The sequence below is a fragment of the Charadrius vociferus genome, unplaced genomic scaffold (assembly GCF_000708025.1).
Source record: "Charadrius vociferus isolate BGI_N301 unplaced genomic scaffold, ASM70802v2 scaffold436, whole genome shotgun sequence".
Taxonomy (NCBI): domain Eukaryota; kingdom Metazoa; phylum Chordata; class Aves; order Charadriiformes; family Charadriidae; genus Charadrius; species Charadrius vociferus.
In genome coordinates this window covers 3,598,412-3,618,763 of record NW_009649187.1, presented here as the reverse complement: position 1 = coordinate 3,618,763, position 20,352 = coordinate 3,598,412, and the positions used below count along the sequence as shown (strand labels likewise).

The following is a 20,352-nucleotide window of genomic DNA, read 5'->3' as shown; positions in this document are numbered from 1 at the left end:
GGTTTCTTTTTGACAGATCTGTTGCACGTGTTCTATGAGAGCCGTAGTTCCAATCCCATTTCAGTCTCTAAGTAGCAGAGACTGTGCAATGACTAGCAGAACAGAGAAAATACAATTTTTATTTTAGATTTCTATTCAATTGAAAACTCAGGTTTTGTTTATGACTAACTTCAGTTTTGGGGAGACCAGTTTTTGGAGAAGGATATACTTTTACTGTAAAATTCTTGGATAACTGTAGCTGTAACTTCTTCAGGGTAGAGGGTGTTTATTTTGTATTTCAAAGGGGATTAGCTTGCTTTTTGATACAAATAATTAGTAACACAGGGGCTATGAAAAACATTCACATTGTTTTGATTGTATTCAGTGGAGAAAATAATGTAAATGCTCTCTAGTACATGCATTACATGATTCAAAAGTTAGTTCCAGGTTGACTTCTGTATCTGTAGTGTCAGGCTCCTGTCTGTCTGGCAAATGCTGCTTAATGGACTACACTGGCTAGGGAGGGAAATTTGAATAGGAATATTAGCTTTATATTTGTTTATTTATATTCATTAGTGCTTCTCAATCTACCAAAGACATGCTGTATCAGAAAGACTTAACAGTTACACTTCAATTTCAGGCCTGGGAACAGTCGGCTGGAGTAATTGTATTTCCCAACATTCAGCTGTTAGCCAGTGAGGTTTCCAAGCTTCTGACAAAAGAAATTAAGAGGAACCTCAATGGCAAACCTGCAGGTAATGATCCCATACCTTATGCACTGGATCCACCTGTTCTCGGAATGTGTTGTCATTCAGCTATGCTCTTACCATGAGGGAAATAAAGGGCGAACAGGAAAATGCTAAGTGTAGTGAGTCAGATCTTTTAGTAGCCGTGAGCTAGTACTGGGTTTGGATGATTGCACTGAAGATCTGACCTTGATTTTGGAACTTTTGTAGCTGGAAATGTATAATACTGTAGCTAAGCAGTAAAAGAGCAAGCTATGCACTATTCTGAGGAGCTTGCTTTGATGAGAAGAGTACTGCTAGACACACACGGCTTCCCTGGTGGCTGTTGTACATTCTTAGCACTGGTCAGCTGGCAGACTTCATGAACTGAGCTGGTATTCCCAGTGAAGCCTTTCAGTTTGAAACATGTAGTTTACATGAACTGACCTGAGTGTGATGCTGGATCAAAATCCTTTTATGTCTTTCTATTCAGTCCCGTGGAATCCTGCTGCTGTAATTTTGTTAAATTTTTCAGATCTGTTAAGAAAGGATCAATGTAGCATTTTAATCTTTCATTAAGGAATTGAAGTTTAATGTTTTTGTGGTAACAGAGGAAGCTCGTCTGGCTTTGGAGCAATTGCTACAACAGAAAGGGGAAGCAGAAGATAGCCGTTTGCTCCTGAAATCAGTGTATCTGCTCTCACAGACTGACTTGGTAAGAGAAATGAATAAAAAGGCTTGTGTTTTTTTGTTTTGGTTTGGTTTTTTCCTTTTTATTTCAGAGAAGCTGGGTAGCCACCCCAACAGTGGAACACCTAAAACTCGTAATGTTTGCGTTATCCCCCATGCTTTGTGATTCAGCATGCCCAGGGTATACAGTCAGATAGACGACACATCACCAGGTTTATAGTCCAGGCTTTTCTAAAAGAGGGAAGTAAGCACTCTGTGCTTTCAGATACCCTTTTTGTTTTGATCGTCGGGCAGCTGTTTTTTCTCGTGTTCCTCTGATTTTATTTTTTTTTTCCCATTGTGTATCGCTGCTCTTCAACCTTTCTTCTTCACTCCAGCTTACATATCAATAACACTAGTAAGGATCTGTCTCTCTGGTAATGCAGTGGTTGAATTTTCCATCCTGATAGCCTCTCACTTTGAAGCATTTCAAAGCATTTCACAAAATCTATTTGTGCAGCCATCCCGAATGCAGACTGGCAGCAGCAGTACAGCCTGCTGATGGGCATGAGGGGTGCGTTTATCCCTGATATTGAACTGAGCAGTTTGTCTCATCCTTATTCAGATACATGAAAATAAAATCTTATTGTCAGCTTCCAGTAGACATGTTCTGTGTCAAAAGGAGCTCTATAAAATTATATATAGTTAGTCACAGCATGAAGTTGCTATTGAGGTTTGTGTTTTTCACAGATTTAAGATATTGCTGGTTTTTGTAGCACATACACACACTCACAAAACTTCCTATGACAAACCTCACTCTTCTGTTTAATTTGCTGCTCGTTTTTGTTTTGATTGTTGCATGCCAAGCAGGCACACTGGGACTTCTCTGCAAGTTCTACACAGCTGTAGTGAAGATGGGAAGAAACTAGGTGTTGAGAAACATTGTGGAGAAACAGTGTATCTTGCATTTATAAAAGCTATAATTAGAAGTGTGTGTGCAGTTATTCAATATGTTACAAAAGCAAAGGCATTATAGCTAAATTGCTGCTAATTGCAGGGTCAACGAGGGAATGAAGAATTTGTGTTTTTTAATCTATCAGGCCTCTATAGCTGGAGGGTGTCCTGTGAACTAGTGATAAAGGGGGCACTGTCTGCCCCTGGATGTACTGCTATTTTAGCTGCTAGTTACTTTACAGGTTTTGTGCTTTATTGACTGTAGCTCTCCTTATGAAGGACATAGTAAGTAACTGTCAAAGCTGTAGTTCAGCTGGAGTGAGAAGTCCTGGGAACAGCTATGTCAACACATGGTCAGTGCATTTACTTCTGCCAAGTGGATTTGTACAGCCATGCTATATGGTTGCCACGCTTCTATGTTGTAGAGCACTTGTAATGATAAAAAGCTCAAGTAGCTCTTTCATCTGCCGTGAGCATAAGCAGTGTGTAAAAACACAAGGAAACTGTGGTCAGCTTCTGGAGGGGCTCATTTTTGTTTTCCTTACTTAGAGAACTGTGTGCAACATCATTGGATCTGGCCTCCCAGCTGCCCTGATGCAGTGCTTGTACCTTTTCTTTACTTTTCCTCTGAAGAAAACCAGTGATGATGGAAAGACAAGTGAGGATGACACTCAAACTCAGGAAATGCTTGTTAAGGTGAGATGTGCTTCTGGGAGTTCATTTGCCCTGAGTACTCAGCTGTTCACTTAGACTTTTAGCTGGTGATTGATTCAAACTGCCAAAAAAAGGAGTAAATTTGGTCTGAAAACCATTGAACAAGCATCAGGAACAGTATAAAACAAACTGAGATGATTCTACTGTATCTCTTATTTTTTTCTTAAACAGAAAAACAAACAACATGACTTTGTAAGTGGGAAAAAAATCCATTGAGAATATCCTAGTGGTAGTTTTACTTGTTCATTTCACTGCACCCTTTCTCCCAGCATTAGTATCAAACTATAATCCCTCCCCTTCTGCCCCCTTCTGGATTTTTCTTCATCTCCCAGGTATTTTGTAGGGGTGTTTATTGTAGCTGATGTTTGTTTGCTTTTCAGATAATGCTTAACATGTACAGAGAGGAACAAGGCGTAGAGGAACTTCTGGCAGCTGATAAGCTTCAGTCATTAATTATAGCAACCGCTTCCCTCTGGGACCAGTGTAGCCACTCATGGAAAGTACCTACAGGCCGTGTGCTGAGAACAATTTCAAAGGCTCAGACCAAAACCAGTATTGTTTACCTACAAGGTTTGGTTTAATAATTTTGCTTCTACTTTCCTCATAGCTCCACTGAGAACAAATTCTCAAGAAGAGTCTCCATGGGATAGGTTTTTATCTCTACATCATCTGGTAGTGAGTCAACTGCAAAGCATGGGCTCTTGGCTTTCTAGATAGGAGCTTTATTTAGTACTGATAGCCATCTGGAAACTGAAGTTTTTTCTACACAAAAAATAAAATTACAGGCAAGAGCCAATCCCACCTGATCACACTAATGTAGGCAAGGACAAGATGTATTATGGTTTGGGTTTTTTTTAAGTTGTGTGACTCAATGTGTGAGCCTAAGGCTCATACACATTCTAAATACAAGACTGAGGGTACTGCCAGAGGAACAGCATCTTTTGGGACAACATCACAATTGGTTGAATTACATCCTCATTTCTTCTAGGCTGTATTAGAGTAAGCATTTTTTTATGATTAGGAAGTGCAAAGGCCGTGAGTCTCAATTTCTTAGAAGAAAAAAAAATAATTTTATAATCCACGTTTTACTATCAGCATTCCTTGTAATGGAGTAACTGCATATAGGTATTTTTATTTTTTAAAAAATAAAAATTTGGTTTCCTGGGTGATACTGAAAGACTGAGGAATAATAGTTCTAAGAGTACTGAAATGTGTAGACATTTTGAAGCTGTCCTGGAAGGACTGGCCATCAGGTTAGATGAGAAAAACTAGGCTTCATTGCTCAGAGCAAGATGTGTATACCCCATTACATATGCCTAATTTGAGCAAAGGATTAAACTGTGAACTGTGCACAGAAAGTGTGGTTGACTTAGTACAAGACAATTAAATATGTCAGTCACTGCTTACCTTGGATTCACTGCATATGAATTTTGGTAAGTGGGTGGGTTGGAAGTTAAACTTCTGAGACTTAATGAGCTTCTGGGGGTTAAACAAAGAAATGCATGCATACTTTAAAACCAGAAATGTTCTTCATGTAGCCTCTGAGATGAGTGTGATGTTCATACATCCTCTTATCTTTTCTTTCTAGAAAATAGTTAACTGAATCCGATTTTACTGGGAAATAACTTTTACTGGGAACTTGTTGTTCCATTCTTGTTAGTAACTTTGAACTTGTTTGACAGTCAGTTCTTAAATACCTGCTGTGTTGGTTTTTTTTTTCCCCCTCAGCTGTGGACTGTATTAAAATAGCTGTTCAGAATCTCTTTAAACTGGCTGATACCATACCTGCTTGTGATGTGTGTGAAGCTGCTAGTATTCTCTTGTGCTTTGTGAAAGATTCCTATCCCATATCATCAGCTTTATTAACAGAGTTTGAAAATAATGATGGCTACCAACTCCTGCTAAAAATTTTACTCAGGTAAGTAGAGAGGTTTTTAGTGGGTTTCTAGAGGATGGTAAAACTTCATTTTCAGAACGCATGGTGGTCTGTTTTAAAATATGAATCATGTAGGTAATCCTGTGTGGATGCAAAGCCAGTAATAAAGACCCTGATATTGGATCATCTTCTACTGAAATCATAATGGAATTTAACAGTAGGAGAAGTTAGTCTACAGGTGGGATAGGGACTTACCGAACACAAGACAAAGGTTCTTCTTCATTTGCTATTAGAGGGGATGTAGGTCAGAGATATTTGTCTCAGTTAAGGTGAACTCTTGATTCAGGAATGCAGTCAGCTAGGGAGGGAAAGCTGATCTCGTTCCTCTGCAGAAAACAAAGAAGCAAAAAGCCCCACCCAAATTTATATCTGAAAAGGTTACGTTCTTCAGAACTGAGATGAATATGAATGTATCACCACAAATCCCCTCTAGTTATTCTAATCAAAAGTACAAAGAATCTTTTGGTCTCCACATCTCCTTGCACTGTCTAACCAGGCTCTGAGTTTGCTGTCTCAAAACAGTACATTATACAACTTTCCTAGCAGCACTAAGGAAGTTTATTCTGGTTTTCTTTAATCATAGAATCATAGAATGGTTAGAGTTGTAAGGGACCTTAAAGATCACCTAGTTCCAACCCCCTTGCCATACACAGGGACCCCTCCGACTAGACCAGGTTGCTCAAAGCCCCATCCAGTCTGGCCTTGAACACCTCCAGGGATGGGGCATCCACAACTTCCCTGGGCAATTTGTTCCAGTGCCTCATCATCCTCATAGTGAAAAATTTCTTCCTAATATCTATTCTAAATCTACCGTAATATCATATGAAGCGAGCATTTCCAGATCTTCTCAATCTATTATTGCTTCCATTATGGGTTTGCCTTTTCTTGTACTTCTCCAACATATGCAAGAATTTTGGTCCCTGACCAGTATGTTAGATGGAGGGAGAGGTATTTTGTAATTTGAATCTAGAGGATTGTAATTTGAATCATGAATCCAAAGATATCCATAGGTGAGTATGATTTCTGATGATTTTTTTATGGCACAAAATTATTAACCTACATTTGGAAAAAGTTTTGTCTTTTTCTTGCATGTTTTCTTTAGATACCATAGATTGTCTAGCTTTCCCTTATAAATAAGCTGTGTTGAAATGTATATTTTTGGTGAAATTCTATCCATAGAAATATCAGGCAGAAACACCTGATCTTTATCAGTATGGGCTCTGAGTGCCCCGTCCTTTTTAACTGATGTAACAAGGCTGAAGAGACAGAAATAGCATACAGGTGCTTGGAGCTTCAGATTAGTCTCCCTTCCAAGCATATACTAGCAGAAAGGGGTAGAGAGAGAGCTTCTTTCCTGAATGTTTTCTGTGACCAGGTTTCCTCTTCTCTGATGTTTGGAATTTCTTTTTCAGGTAAAAAGGATCTTGCTGATCTCATTCTTTCCTGCCAAGACAGATACTAGCATTTGCCCTGGCCCTTTTTTTCTCTTGTTTAGATTGAAACAGAACACATTTTCCTAACTTCTGGTATCAGTCTATTGCTCTGCCACTAATGCATGCCCAGATGCTACAGTTTTCCTTAAGAATTGACCCTCCTAAGCAGTACAGAATAGGACAACATGATAAGCAGCTCTCTGCCCTTTGACAGACTCTCACTTCAGTGTAAACTATGGCAAATCTGAGGTTACAGTTCAAACTTATTCCTTGCATAGGAGAGACATGCCATCTTCATGTCTGATTCACAAAGCTCAGGCAATATAATATTCCCTTCTGAAGGGCTGAGATTTTTCTGTTATTTATCTCAGCAATTCCCTTACCTTGTCAACCATATGCCTGCCTATTAATGTGAAGTATCTGCTTTGATTTTTTTGCGCTCTCACAAAATTTAATTTTTTACTTCCCAATGCAGGCATTCTTTTGGAGAAAATTACTCTCTCTTTAAAGTACAGGTAACTGGAATAAATGTCAACATTTATCTTCCTTTTCTTCATAAGCCTCTTACAGTGTCACTTCAGTTTTCTTCTTCAGTTTGTAAGTTTTGTTCTGATTCAGAATGTGCCACCATGGTGCGGAGTTACTGTTTGTAAGATAACTAAACAGGTCCCAGAAGTAAAACAGAAAGATAGTAAAATAGACTGGAGAGGAGAGGGGAGTAAAACAGGTAGCTCCTGTCTGCTCAGTACCTGGGATGTATCCAAAATGTTTGTATTAATAAGGCATGAACACATGACTGTCCCAAATTTTGTTCCTAGATGTGAGGGGTTGCAGCAAAATAAAGGAGACCCCTACCTGGATGAGATCTTGGACATGCTGACTTGCCTTACAACTTGTGGAAAAACTGAACTGAAAGTTTCTGGCAATATTGTACACCCACAATTACCGCACTTTGATTTTGAACGGGCACGGTCTTCTGGTACAGTATATATATATATATATATATGTGGCTATGTAGGCTCGTCATAGAAAAATGAAGCTCTATTCATTACATGTCTTAAGATGGAGGAGAGAGTATGAGATGGCATCTTCTGATCTATTTGCTTAACGCTGCTGGAGCCTGAATGATACCTACATCAAACTGAACCGACCATGTCAGCTGTAGGGTGTGATCCAAGGTTGAGAATACGCCTCCCAATTGCATCCCTCGTGTCTGTGATACCATTTCCACTCTCAGATGGGATTTAACATTATAGTTATGGTGCTTGCAGTCTTAAATAGCATTGATGTAAAAATAATCTCACCTGGTTTTATTCCACAGGAATGACAGTGAAAAACCTTCAAGCTTTTCAGGTGTTGCAGTCTATTTTCCAGAAAAGTAATGATCAGCACCTGTGTGGAAGAATCTTGGAAGCAATTGGTACCATATGGGCCTGGGACACAGTGAACTTCTTTCTTCTGGAATGGACACTACAACCTATCAACCAGTTTACTGACATAATCCATTTCAAACCACACTCAGTCCAAGTCCAGTTCTTCAGACTGGTGAAGTCCATAGTGTTAGACCTGTCCTATGTCCCTCATGAAATTTTGAAGAAGGTTCAGTGTTTGATAAAGGAAAACATAGTGCCATTCTGCACCTTAACAGCTCTCCAGTGCCTTCTCAGCATGACCAAGAAGGATCTGTTATTCAGCGACATATTCCGTGACTCTGGGCTCTTAGGCCTACTGTTGGCACTTTTGAGGAAGCAAGCCAAGATCCTGAGGAAATCAGGTACAACTTAATGTCATTCACAATGACTGTTGAAGTAGGCAGATCAATATGAATGAATGAATCTATTTCTACAGTCAGTTTATAAATTTTATATACTTAATAGCTAGATTTTGTCTGCAAGCCAACTGGCCTAAGTTTATGACATACTAAGCTGGGTCCTCTCTGAAATCTTAGCTGTTTATCATTCTGTTCCCTAGCCTAAACAATTCTGGGCTATTCTTCACCAGTGTACAATGAATTATTCTGGAGGGTACTATTCAGCCCACACTTTTAAAGAGGTCACAATTTGGGGTTGTGTAGGCTGACAGCTTGAGAGTAGAGGAAGAGTTTTCCACAGTGTTTAGTTTCTCTGAAAATAACACTTAGTTCTGAGGACTGATGATGGAAAGCAGTTTCATGAATTTCGGCCATATATTACCCACAATTACTACCACCCATTGTAATCTGATATAGTTATCTCCTGTTATGAAAACAGGAAGGTAATAGTCCTGGTGAGGTAACTGTGGAGTACAGGTGTCTTAGGGGACAGAATCACGTATTTAAAAGTTTATAATTGCTATTTTAAAGAAAGAAAAACACATGATAACATTTTTTATGCTGTATGAATTGGGAAATGCTTTAAATTTCAGTGCAATGGTAGTTTAGTAAAGGAGGGGAAACTGAAAGTACTAGGTATAACTTCTGATGCAGCAAGCACAATTGAATTATTTATACACCTTTATTCCAAACAATGGAAGGAATATGAATTGCAACAGAAGTTCCGGAGTGAAGACATCCATTACCTGCAAGGACACTTAGATTTGTATTCTTGATGTCAGAGAACTAGAGTTTTGTTCAAGAGTACTTAGATAAGGATTGTCAAGATAAATACCAAGGTTCTTGACAACTTACCTTCTGGTTATAAGCTGGTGCACAGGTACCTTCTTCTATGTTTGCATTAATTTCACTGTGTTAGATCACTTGGTGATCTAAATTTTATAGAATGAGTGATTGAATGGCTATGTAATTTGTAAATTTAGACACACAGATGAAGAGGGACAGGTGGGAAGACACTGTGTGAAGTGATCACTAGTCGCCTCCTTTGGTTTCCAAAAGTTTAGCCTGCAAACTTCAAGACTTTTAGGTCTAAAAATAACCTGGCTTACATTGTCTGATCCTGGAAATGTTTGCCTATGAACCTGCAGGGGGTTTCTGCTCTTCACTTTTAGTTTAGGTATTTAAGTAACCCCTGTTGCTATAATATTTTAGCACTTCATAGCTCATAATCTGTAATGTTCTTTTATTTGTGTGTTCCTACCCTACCAGGTATCACTGAACAGGTATCTACATCAGCTGGGAAGTGGAAACACCACTATTACCAGTATTGCCTATAGTTATGCAGGAGATATGGGCTGCAGAGCATAGAATTAGACCTGTGTTTCCCAATCCCAGACTAGACCCCGATGACTAGACAATGCCCTGTCTGTATTTTGTTGCTCATTTTATGGTTCGAGTAGCCTCTACATAATATTTAAGAGAAAACTAGAATTTGCTGGAGAACTGGTTTTCCTTTTGGGTTTAATATATTTTAGCTACAGTTAACTGTCTTGTATAAATTGTATTATGAATTTTAATATACCAACAGCTGGAACCCATCTGCCTGGTCTGGAAGAAGGCACTGAGAAGGAATTAAATGCTGCGATGCTGAAGATGGTGGCTGCCCTTACAGTGGGGTCTGTGAGGAACACTGGTAAGATATGACATATGACTGCATTAGCTTTGTGATATTTGGTGGTAAGTGGCCATGATGCTTCTTAAGGAGCACCAACAAATTTTCTGACTTTTGTGCTTCAGTGAAAGGTGGAGGACAAAAGCTAGAAGTTTAGGGATAACAGTGTTACACCAGGAGACAATGTGGCAAAGATATTCTCATCCTGCATAATGAGCCTTATGTCAGCAGTCGCCTTGCTTCCCTCACTCATGTGGATACTTCTGAAGTGTTTACATAGAAAACACAGGCTTACCTTGTGAAAAACAAAACTCTGTGTGTGAGTTTTGTGTATTGTTTGTTCACCCAGATTTTCTTCTATGGTATCTATTATTTGAAATCTTGATGGGATCAGGCGCATGCTGAGTAACAGTCATATATTTAGTATTGGCATACCAAAGAGGTGTATGTGTGGGGAATCATATGCAATATAGTAATACAATGAACTCTTCTGAATACTGGAATCCACTCACTTAATTCACTCTTGGAATCATAGAATCATCATGTTTGCAGCATCTTACACAGTGCAAATATATTGTCACCAACTATCAAACAGTCCCCTTCATAAGCTAAAGAGATGTTTAAGCTAAAAACTAATTAGGCATCTTTTCATTTTCATTCATTGTTATACTGGGAAGCTGTCATCTCTGATGATTACAAACTGTGGTCATCCAGTCATTTTATTCCTTGTTGTTCTTGTTCTGTTCAGTTTGTGTCATCTTTAGCTTAATGAGGTCTTCTTGCCTCTCCTCCTGTGTTTGTAGAAATGTGGCACTTCACACCAAAACTGAAAATCTGCCTGTGAAAACTACAAGTAAAGGATAATTTAAGTAACAAATGATACCATATTTGTCCCCAGTTGTTCTGAAGGACTATGGGATGGTGCCATATATCAAGATATTTTTGGATGATGAGTGCTATAGGAGTGCTACTCTCAGCATCTTGGAGCAGCTATCAGTCATCAACTATGAAGAATATATGAGCATTATTATTGGGGCCCTCTGTTCTTCTACTCAAGGGGAACTACATCTGAAACTAGACCTGCTGAAGGTAATTAATGTGGCTTCCCACTTGGTTGTTGTTTTCTTGGAAACTGCTTGGCGTGTGGCAAATTGGTCTTGATCTCACCCCTAGCACTGTGTTTTGTTCTAAGAAGGTAAGTGCAGAAGAAGAAAGAGCCATAGACCAGGTTTTGATTCTGGTAAATTGGGCACTTTAATTTTTAGCAATGTATGTGTGGTCAACACCTTCACTCAGTATCAGATTGTGAAGTATTTTGAAGAAGTTAAATAGTAATGCAGGGTGGAGAAATTGAAATGGTAAAGGTCACAGTTGTATGAGCAGTTCTATATAATGTGACAGAGAAAGGAGAAACAAATGTGAATGAAAGTAGAGGAGATGCAGAGGGATGATGTGAGAAAAGGTAAAGGAGTGAGATTGGAAGGGGCAGGGTAGGCATGAGATGAACAGCTTGATTCTGATAATTTTCACAAGGTTGAAATTTTGCTGTCCTTAATTTTGTCATCTCTTGAATACACCAGTGTAATGGAAAAAGATAGGAGATGATGGAAAGGAGGAGTCTTATGAATGTTTGGAGGAAGAAATTGGAACTATTCATAGCCTCTATTGTGTTTATGGAGGGTCTTATCCATAAGCAATGAAGCAGGGCAAAGAATCGGTGTGCTTTATTTTGGTTTAGATCATAGGCATCAAACTGAAAAGCAGCAGTATTGTGAGCACTGATTTAAAGTTTCATTCTACCTTCTCTACTAAGTGTGAACTAAATTCACTTTTCAGCAGCTGCTTCTGCAATAAAAGAACCATGTTACTTTATAAAAACAAAAATGTGACAAAGTTTATAGCTTTGATTTGAAACAGTAAACTTTAATATTTGTGGAAAAGTTGAGTAGGGTGTCCAAACTAATATGAAAATAAATGCAGCTTCAGTGTCTAATTTTGACAAATGATAACTGTATTAAAGCATAATGTAAGCAAATGAATTTATTATCTACATCCACTGGGACTGTGATTGTGTTACACACAAATTCAGATTGATTTGCTAATATATATTTAGCTGTTAAAGCCTGAGCCCAAATGCAATTAGCACTGCCGTATTCCAGCGTGGCACGTGGACAATTATGAGGAATAACAAATAATGGAATGTGAAATAAATTCTGTTAACGTTAACTGAGTTAGGGGGTTTCCAGCAGACATCAGTGTTATAGATTCAAGACAGAGGAATACTAACTCATAGGCGATTAAATTCTAACCGAGTTAGATCTGGAGGAAATGTGGTTACTGTTGACCTTCTCTGAAATGTGTTAAAGCCATCCTGATAACTTCAACTCTGAGTTATTAAATTTACTCCCTGTTCAGAAGTCTCTGCCTGGTTTGATACATTATCATACAAAATTGAATGACAGTAATAGAGTTCCCCCTCCCCCTCCAGTTCTGGCAACCCTTTCTCACAGTCCTAGATCCTGTTACAGGGAGATATATTTATGTTAGGAACTGTTCCTCTTCAGCAGGTTGTGAAGTGAATCTCTTTCATTGGGTATCTGTTGGGAAACTTTATATGTAAAATTAGCCCTTTCCAATGTGGAAAGGTACAGCCTCAAATCTGAAAGGGCCCTGGTGCCTGAAAGAGCATCATATTTACAAATGAATTGGGCAACATCCCAAAAATGCATTACATTCAAATACAGTAGACTGTTTCCTTGCAAGTTCTTTTTTCTCACTGATTTTACTTCTATCACTACAACTGTTCATAACTTTTCTAGATTTGTTTTAAAATCGTGAGCCCATAGCATTCAAAATTTACAAGTGGTATAGGTGGGGTTTTATGCACATGTAACATTGTCAAGCAGCATTCACTTATAACCTGCTTTAACCCAGTGAAGTTAGGTAAAATCTAATGACTTCATTATCTTGGGATCTGACTTTTTATGGCTTTTTTCCTCTAAAGTGTTGTGCAAACTTTAAAAATACCTCTGCTGAGAAAGGGAATTATTGTTGTCTTTCTTAATGAGGAGAGCCTGCTGCTTGCAGTACTTTTTGTGCCATCCCAGGTCGCTGCTATTTGGGAAAGGGTCTGCTCAGTCATATGAGCAAAAGTCTAGTGTGGCTCCTCATGTCTGTTCAGGGCTGTAGGAAGACTTGCCTATAGAGAGCTGTGCCGCCTTCTCAGTTTCTATATGAGGTTATTTGCACTTGAATCTTTGCTTTCATTTATTTAAGACAAAGGCAGGTTTCTTGAAACAGTCTGAGAAGACTGCTGAAAAAATAGCCAAAGGTCTGAAACTACCTCTGGCCAAACTGATATGTAGTGCAGGAAATTGTATTTCTTTGCTTATTCCTGTGAGCACTATTCCCTATCCGTCAGGCTGACTCTATGGATTGCTCCTGATGGTGCATTCAAATCTTGGGTGTTTGACTCATTGGGCATATTGGGGAAGGGAGGAGGAAAAAAGTTATGCAGTGGTGACCTTTACTTTGACCAACTTTTTTTTTTTCTTCAAAGAGTGAAATTTCAGTAATAGAATTTTGGTACAAACTTGAAATTTTAAAATGTTCTAAAGCTTCTTTGTCCCTTGTGCTTTGTTTGTCTCCTTTGTTCCCAATGTTTGTAGTCACTCCTGAGGATACTGGAGAGTCCGAAGAGCCATTCAGCTTTCAGAACCTGCAGTGGATTCAATGGACTCCTGTCCCTTCTCTCAGACATGGAAGGTGCATTGCGGGACCCTCCATCTGGGTTGTGGGCAACAGTTGGACAGAATTCCATACTGGAGCTTGTTTTCTACACGCTTCAGGGGATAACAGCAGCGCTGCACCTGGACCCTGTCAACAGCAACTTCTTCCAGAGGAATGGTCTCTTTGAAAAGATGGCAGAGGATCTTGGGTCACTTGGATGCTTCTGGGCACAAGGGGAATGGCAAATCCCTCTAAGCCTTGAGAAGACAAGGACATTTGGAGAATTCCTGGATGCAGCTTTCTGTTCTTCAGAACCTTTCCCAATATGGCTAAAGAACTGCATATGGATTCTGAATTTTCTTGATCACATGGTCAAAGGAACTCTCCATCTGGAGAGCTACTTCAAGGAGAGAAAGCCAGAGACAGGAGAGGCATCAAGAGATGATCAGGAGGGACCCCAAGCTCAAGAAGAGCATCCTGTTGCTTTCCAAAGGCCAGGCAACAAATTACCTGCCTCTGCACATAGGCTATGGAGAAACCCTGAAGAGAAGTAAGTCTATTTACTACAGGAAATACAACAGTAAGACTGGTATCTGCGTTTTATATGGTAGTAAACTGAGATAAGGCGTAACATAACCTGCCTAGAACAAACAGATCAGTGCCACAGTCCTGACTCCCAGGCGCCCAGACAGCAGAAATCACCTCTTTTTGAAAGGTAGATCATGGTAAACATTGGGGCATAAGTGTTCAGTGGAGCAGTGGGACACACAACCCTGAGAATCACAGAGTTTGTGCCAAAGGCTCTGACACATGCAATGTGGGAGCAGCACTGGGCTCTAAGGAAAGGGTTGTTGGGACTGGAAGCTTGTGTTTAGTCTCTGCTTGAATCTGTGCAATCAGTTTTGAAGTCAGCAGAACTTTTGTTCCCTGAGTACTAAGGCAGGCTGAGTAAGTATTTCTGGTGATATTTGTACTTGTTTGAAGCAAACGGAAAAACCTGCAGTAGATTTTTTTTTTTTTGCTCCTAGTGCAACTGATTTTAAAATAGTTGTGGAGATGTTTGCTCCCTATCACCACTCTTCAAATTACGCTGAAAGCTTCTGGTTAGATACTCAGTGCTGGGAAGAGTCCTTGGTGGCTCAGGAGGAATGAATACTTGTTTCAAAGTAGATCTTCCTGGCCCCATTTGGGAGAACGCAGGTCAATGTGTGGAGAGTATATGGATGGTGGTGGTTGTGAGAAGTCCATAGCCTGTAGCTTAAGTATTTGTGTAAGGGAGACTCAGGGAAGATATTGGAGAAAGAGTAATTCAGTGGCAACTCTGGGAAGGGTATGGCTTTGTCTTCTGCTTGTCTTTCTCAAGTTACTAGATCTGAAACATAAAGCAAAGCTTCCTAGGTGCTTGTGGTGTTTTGCCTGCTGAGCTGTGAGGCTGTGAAGTAACTGAATGAATACCACTTGTGGAGAAATTAATCCTGTAAGTGGGGGTGCATTCAGTTCACAGTGTTTGTTTTGAGACAGTTGGGCTTTGATTCTGGGATGTGCAGGCACAAAGGGAAGCCGGAGGTGGCTGGAGAGTGTCCAGAACAAGTGTATGCAAACACAGCAGAGGAACGTGTATGGGCAAGCTATCAATGTTCAGGCCACACAGCCTGTATCCTTTTCCAGCAGTAAGTTTTCAGAAAATAAAAATAAGAAATCAAGTTCCCAGAGTTCCTGCAAGCCTGTGGTTCCCGCAAGCCTGTGGTTCCCCTGTTGCAGCTTCCTCTTAGCTGTACTCTACACTTACACTTCCTCCTGAAGAAGGCTTCAGCCTGGGGCTGTGCAACTTGAAATGAGGAACTTGAGTTCAGTCAGCGTAGGTGGCCTGTGATGCCCCATTCTGCAACATGTATTTAACATCCCCAAAGAGGGGAAAGGAGGTGATCATACGGGAGCCTTTGACTGAGACACAGGAAAATCAGCATTTTAACTGGATAATATTCTAGCCCCTTACACTGTCCTCTGCTCAATAATGCTGCAAACTGCTGGGTCACAGGGGAATCGACCCTTTCATTCCCATCTGAAAAACAGCCCTCTGTGTTCCTGCTCCTGCATTAATGTTTGAAACACCTTCTGTGACAGATGGGATCTCTGTTTTTCCTTTTGCTGCTGGTGATTAGTGATAGCTTGCTGCAAGCTGTGTTAGCTGAGGCTGATCTCTCTTTGGGAGGGAAACCCCTCTTTGTGCCCACCTTAACAGAATGGCTGCTGCAGCACAGACTCGCTGTGCTAATGCCCCTTTGGGTTCTTTGTGGCATCTCATTTTCTTCCCAAACTTTCTTATTTGTCTTACTTTTAAGTAGCAGCAAGTGCAGTGTGGGTTTGGGATTCACACCATGATACTGGTGGCATAGATGGAGTGGAACCATGGGGCTAACTGGCTAGCCTGGAGGCAGGAGTGCGTGAGATGGGATATTTGCAGGAGTGAGGAATTGGTACATGGAGACAGCTCTTGTACTAGGACAATCCAGAAAATGAGGGCCTCTTAGAAAACCACAGAGAAGGCTGGAGATAAGGCTTATATGATATTCTTAGAGGAGAACAAGTATGCAGTGCTGGCAAGGAAGTTGAGGAGTAGTTTGATGCTGGTCAGGGCCTCTGGATTTTCCTTCTTTGTTCTTCCTTCTTAAAACCCTGGATAGTGCTAAACCTGCCAGGCAGTGTTTGAATATAAGAAAATATCTCCTTATAATTATGACAATGTGTTAACCATTTCATGATTTTATTTATTTTTTAAAGGATAACTTTCAATTATTGTCTTCTAATATTCACATTTTATTAGCTCACATTTTACCTTTACTGCATATCATATGGGTTCTAAAAAAAATCTCTATATGAAAGAAAAATTTTGCAGTTCAGAGGTAACCATATTTCTTCAGTGCCTAAGTCTTTAGGAAGACTGCTGTGTGTTAGGAGAACTGGACATACTGCCTGGCAATGTATTTTTACAGTGCTAGAGATGGAAGTCTGAATTGATTTGAAAGTTTGGAAAGTCAGTCCTTGAGTAAAGTGGCTTAGGCTGAAAATGAACTTGCTCTGGGGAGCACAGCTACCGCAAGAAAAGAGACTGAAATTTGGGTCCTATTGATACTAGTGGGACTGGACTTTTCTCTTTAAATGTGGTTAGGGTTTTGGGGGGGAGATGGGAGGAGAGTGTATTTTTGGTGCATACTATTTTCTTGTTTCTTTGTTGACAAAACTCGCCCACATTCATGACAAGTACAGGTGTATGTGTCCACACTGGAGCCACCGCTGCAGTAAGTATACCAGATCTGATTTTGATTCATTACACAGAAAATATTGCAAAAAAGCAATTTCTTTGAAACCTTCTTCAGGGTGCAGTAAGAATTATTTGTCACTGCGTGGCAGTGTGCTACACATTACTCGCTGCTCTGATGTACCAGATCAGCCTTTTGGAAGTGGCTAAAATGTTAATTACAGCCTTTTTACCCTCCTTTAGCTTTTTTTTTAATGCTCACTCTTTTTACTTTGTTACCCTTTGTTTTACATAATCCATAAGGCATAATGTGCTTTATTTTTTCAGTCTAATTATGGCTGTTAGATGTTGCCTTTGCTTTTCTCATGAGATCTGTTTGGGACAGATGTTTCTGACAGTGCACATCACAAGTCAGGTTCAGAGATGCACACAGAAATGCTGATTATAACTCTGAATATGCTGAGCCTGGAGTGCCTAAACTAGAGTTACTGCTATACTGTGGCATCATCTTTGAGATATATCTGACCTCTAACCTGCATCATGACATAAGCAGATCTTCTCTGTCGTAACTCGGATGCCTCAAATCCTTCCTGTGCCTGAATGTACAAAGGTGATATGTGGCAAAAAATGAAAACTGGTGGGGAAGCACAGATATTTAACTTTCTTTTACTAGTTTAGGCAGATTCTGGTGGCATACTGATTTCATCAAGACTGTGTTATCTTTGCTTATTGCTATTATGGTTTTAAAGTACTGAAGGTATTGTCTAACCAAAGCCACAAACTGCTTGAAAATAGAAAATACTGCACTAGTTCTGGGCTGATGCATCAGAGGGATCCCTCTGGTTGCCTGTTCTCTGTACTGCAAGTACCTTCAAAGGCACAGTTTGTTTAAAGAGTCTGGTGCATGTCTTTGAATATGCAGGTCCCTGAGGTGTGAGCTCATGAGCAGGTTATGTCCTGCCTTTGTTACTCTAAGGACTCTTCCAACTGTTCCAGGTCATCTATATTGTTTGCTTCGTTTCAAATGCTGAGCCTGGTTACTGCAATGCTGTACTCTGCTGGAAAATTGCTGGAAAACTGTTGGACCCTCCTTGCTGTTGTTAATGATAATTATGATGATAAGTCTTATGTGTCTTTTTCCTGCAGGTGGGAAATGGGAGACTGTGCCATTGTACATCCAGGTGCTGTCTGTGTTATGGTGAGGTTGCTGCCAAAGCTGTACAAAGAGGGACACTCTCAGGTGAGTCTGGACATATCAAAGTGCCATCTAAACAGTGTCTGCTACTTTTCTGTAGCTTCATTTCCAAGAATTGCTTACTCTTTGCAGATGTGGAGGTACTAAAATTTACCTAGAACACTGGCAGGAGGAGCAGTGCCAATTGCACTGAGTCAACAGAGATATAAGAACAACAAGGCCTCTTGGCTATCAGTTTGATTAAGTATTTCTATACCTGTCTGATGCGGTGCATGGGTGTTGGTCCCAGAATACTTACTGCAAAGGCACAAGTATAGAAGTCCCTTGAAAATTGTTTAAAATATTGCTAATGGACCTAGCAACCAGAACAGCGTGGCTCTTTAGGCCTAATGGTCCATAAACTTTCAATGCAGCTTAGAATCTGCTTTGTTTTGTCAAACCTTCCATACACACGCCCACTCTGAACAAGTATATTGCCTATATTGTATCTGCTATTTGGTCTAAAAATGCTTGAATGCAGCTTAAGTACATACGGAGGAATTGAAATAAAACCAGATTGTTCATCCAGAGCTATGGAAGGTGGGAGTGCAATGAACTGCTAGCACATCCCGACTCTGTGTAGTGGAACCAAGCCAGCAGCTAGTGAGATTTTGTTAATTACAGTAATTAATTTCTGAAAAACAAGTAGAATGGTTAATTGGATGGGAGAGAGTGTCATCAAGAAACTATCAGAGTTGGCTCTAGGGCTGAGCTGTATGAGACCGAAAGCCTCTCAGACCCTCAGTAGATGGCAGTGTTCTTAAAAATATGAAGGGCTAGAGCACAAATTCCAGCAATTTCCGTTATGTATTTGTGTTCATCTTTTCTTCCTTTTCACTCCTTTTTCTTAGTTAACAAGAAATTATTAGTGATAGTGTTTGTTTAGTATTGCTGTTGTGAATACGATTGCCTCAGGTAAAATGGGACCACTGTTACAGAGTCCAGAGTCAGACTCCAGCTAGGAGTTAACACACATCCTGAAGAGTTTCTCATCAAATGACCCACAGAAAGAGTAGAAGAAAAATAGCGTTTTTCTGGCTAATTCTATTTAAAAGTGGGTGAGAGAATGATTGGAACCTCATGTCCTGTAGCTTGGGCAGCTCACTGATGCTACCACATAGTGACACAAAAGGCTGGACTTCAGGACCTTGACTCATAACACATACCATTGCATGAACCCTTGTGAAATGACATGCTACTTGGAACATGGGAGTCAGGCAAGATCTGATGCAAAAGGTGGACCTGCTAGTGAAGAGGAGCTACTTGGTAGAAGGATAACTGAAGGAATTTCCCTTTGAATAGATATATTGTGTCACAAACAGGGTACTATTTTTTCTTTTAGTGCAGCAGTGTTTGACAGCTGTATGAGAGATGAAATAATTTCTTTGTGGATGGAGCTTTTTTACTGTAGACTTTCATTCAAAAGTCTGAAGGGGCTTCTTGCTCTTGGTTTAAGCCTGAGTCAAATAGTACATTTTTTTATGAGCAATGATAAAGGACAGGTAGTAAGTCATGTCTTTCTGCTTGTTTTAGTGCTGTGATAGATCTTTTAGGCTCAGGTGTTCAGGAGTAATCTGGAAAAATCTTCAGAATCAGTTCAGGTCATATGCAAATACTTTGCTTTCACAGAAATGGCAATAAGAAAGCACTGCTTTTACAGAAGCATTAATGGAACTCAATAAAATTAATGTACTTTGATTCTAACCCTCAGAGATAATATCCATTTTCTGCCAAATTTGCTGCTTCTCAGTGACCTTTGTCAGACCCAAACAGTGATGGGCTGAAGCAATGTTGAGCCTGTCAGCATAGAAAAAACAGTAGCAGACAGTAAAACAGGTGGTCTTGCACTTCAGCCATTTCTTCTGACTGTCTGGACTGACAATTAAAAGCTGAAGATAATAGATTTGCGGTTGTGTATTACTGCCATTCCTAGGTATGATCAAAAATCATTTTAATATCATATGGGTATGAAAATTTGCTTAAAAGCCTTAACCCCCCCCTGGGAGACAGTGTTTGAATCAGTAAACTGTACTTAGAGGGTATTGCTCATGTTCATACTTGGGACTGGTACTGATTGAGTTCCCATCAAACTGCATACAGTGTGACCAAATAAAAGGTGGATTTTCCTTTTATTAATATGCTGCCTGTTCAGTGATGAAAGATAGCATTGTCACATGTTTCAAAAACTAAGTAGAAGTGAGACATGCTAACATCAACTTTAGATATGTGGCGCAGGAT

General features: G+C 39.9%; 1 protein-coding gene across 1 annotated transcript in view; it reads left to right on the top strand.

Annotated features, from left to right (window-relative positions):
- Window positions 1-20,352, top strand: part of WDFY4 (WDFY family member 4) — a 135,849-nt gene that overhangs the window by 6,003 nt on the left and 109,494 nt on the right. The window contains exons 2-12 of the mRNA XM_009888816.1: window positions 620-734; window positions 1,316-1,419; window positions 2,877-3,023; window positions 3,422-3,611; window positions 4,770-4,959; window positions 7,229-7,389; window positions 7,732-8,194; window positions 9,816-9,913; window positions 10,791-10,981; window positions 13,561-14,171; window positions 18,027-18,120. Of these exons, the coding sequence (XP_009887118.1) occupies window positions 620-734; window positions 1,316-1,419; window positions 2,877-3,023; window positions 3,422-3,611; window positions 4,770-4,959; window positions 7,229-7,389; window positions 7,732-8,194; window positions 9,816-9,913; window positions 10,791-10,981; window positions 13,561-14,171; window positions 18,027-18,120 (2,364 nt within the window). The remainder of the gene's footprint in view (window positions 1-619; window positions 735-1,315; window positions 1,420-2,876; window positions 3,024-3,421; window positions 3,612-4,769; window positions 4,960-7,228; window positions 7,390-7,731; window positions 8,195-9,815; window positions 9,914-10,790; window positions 10,982-13,560; window positions 14,172-18,026; window positions 18,121-20,352) is intronic.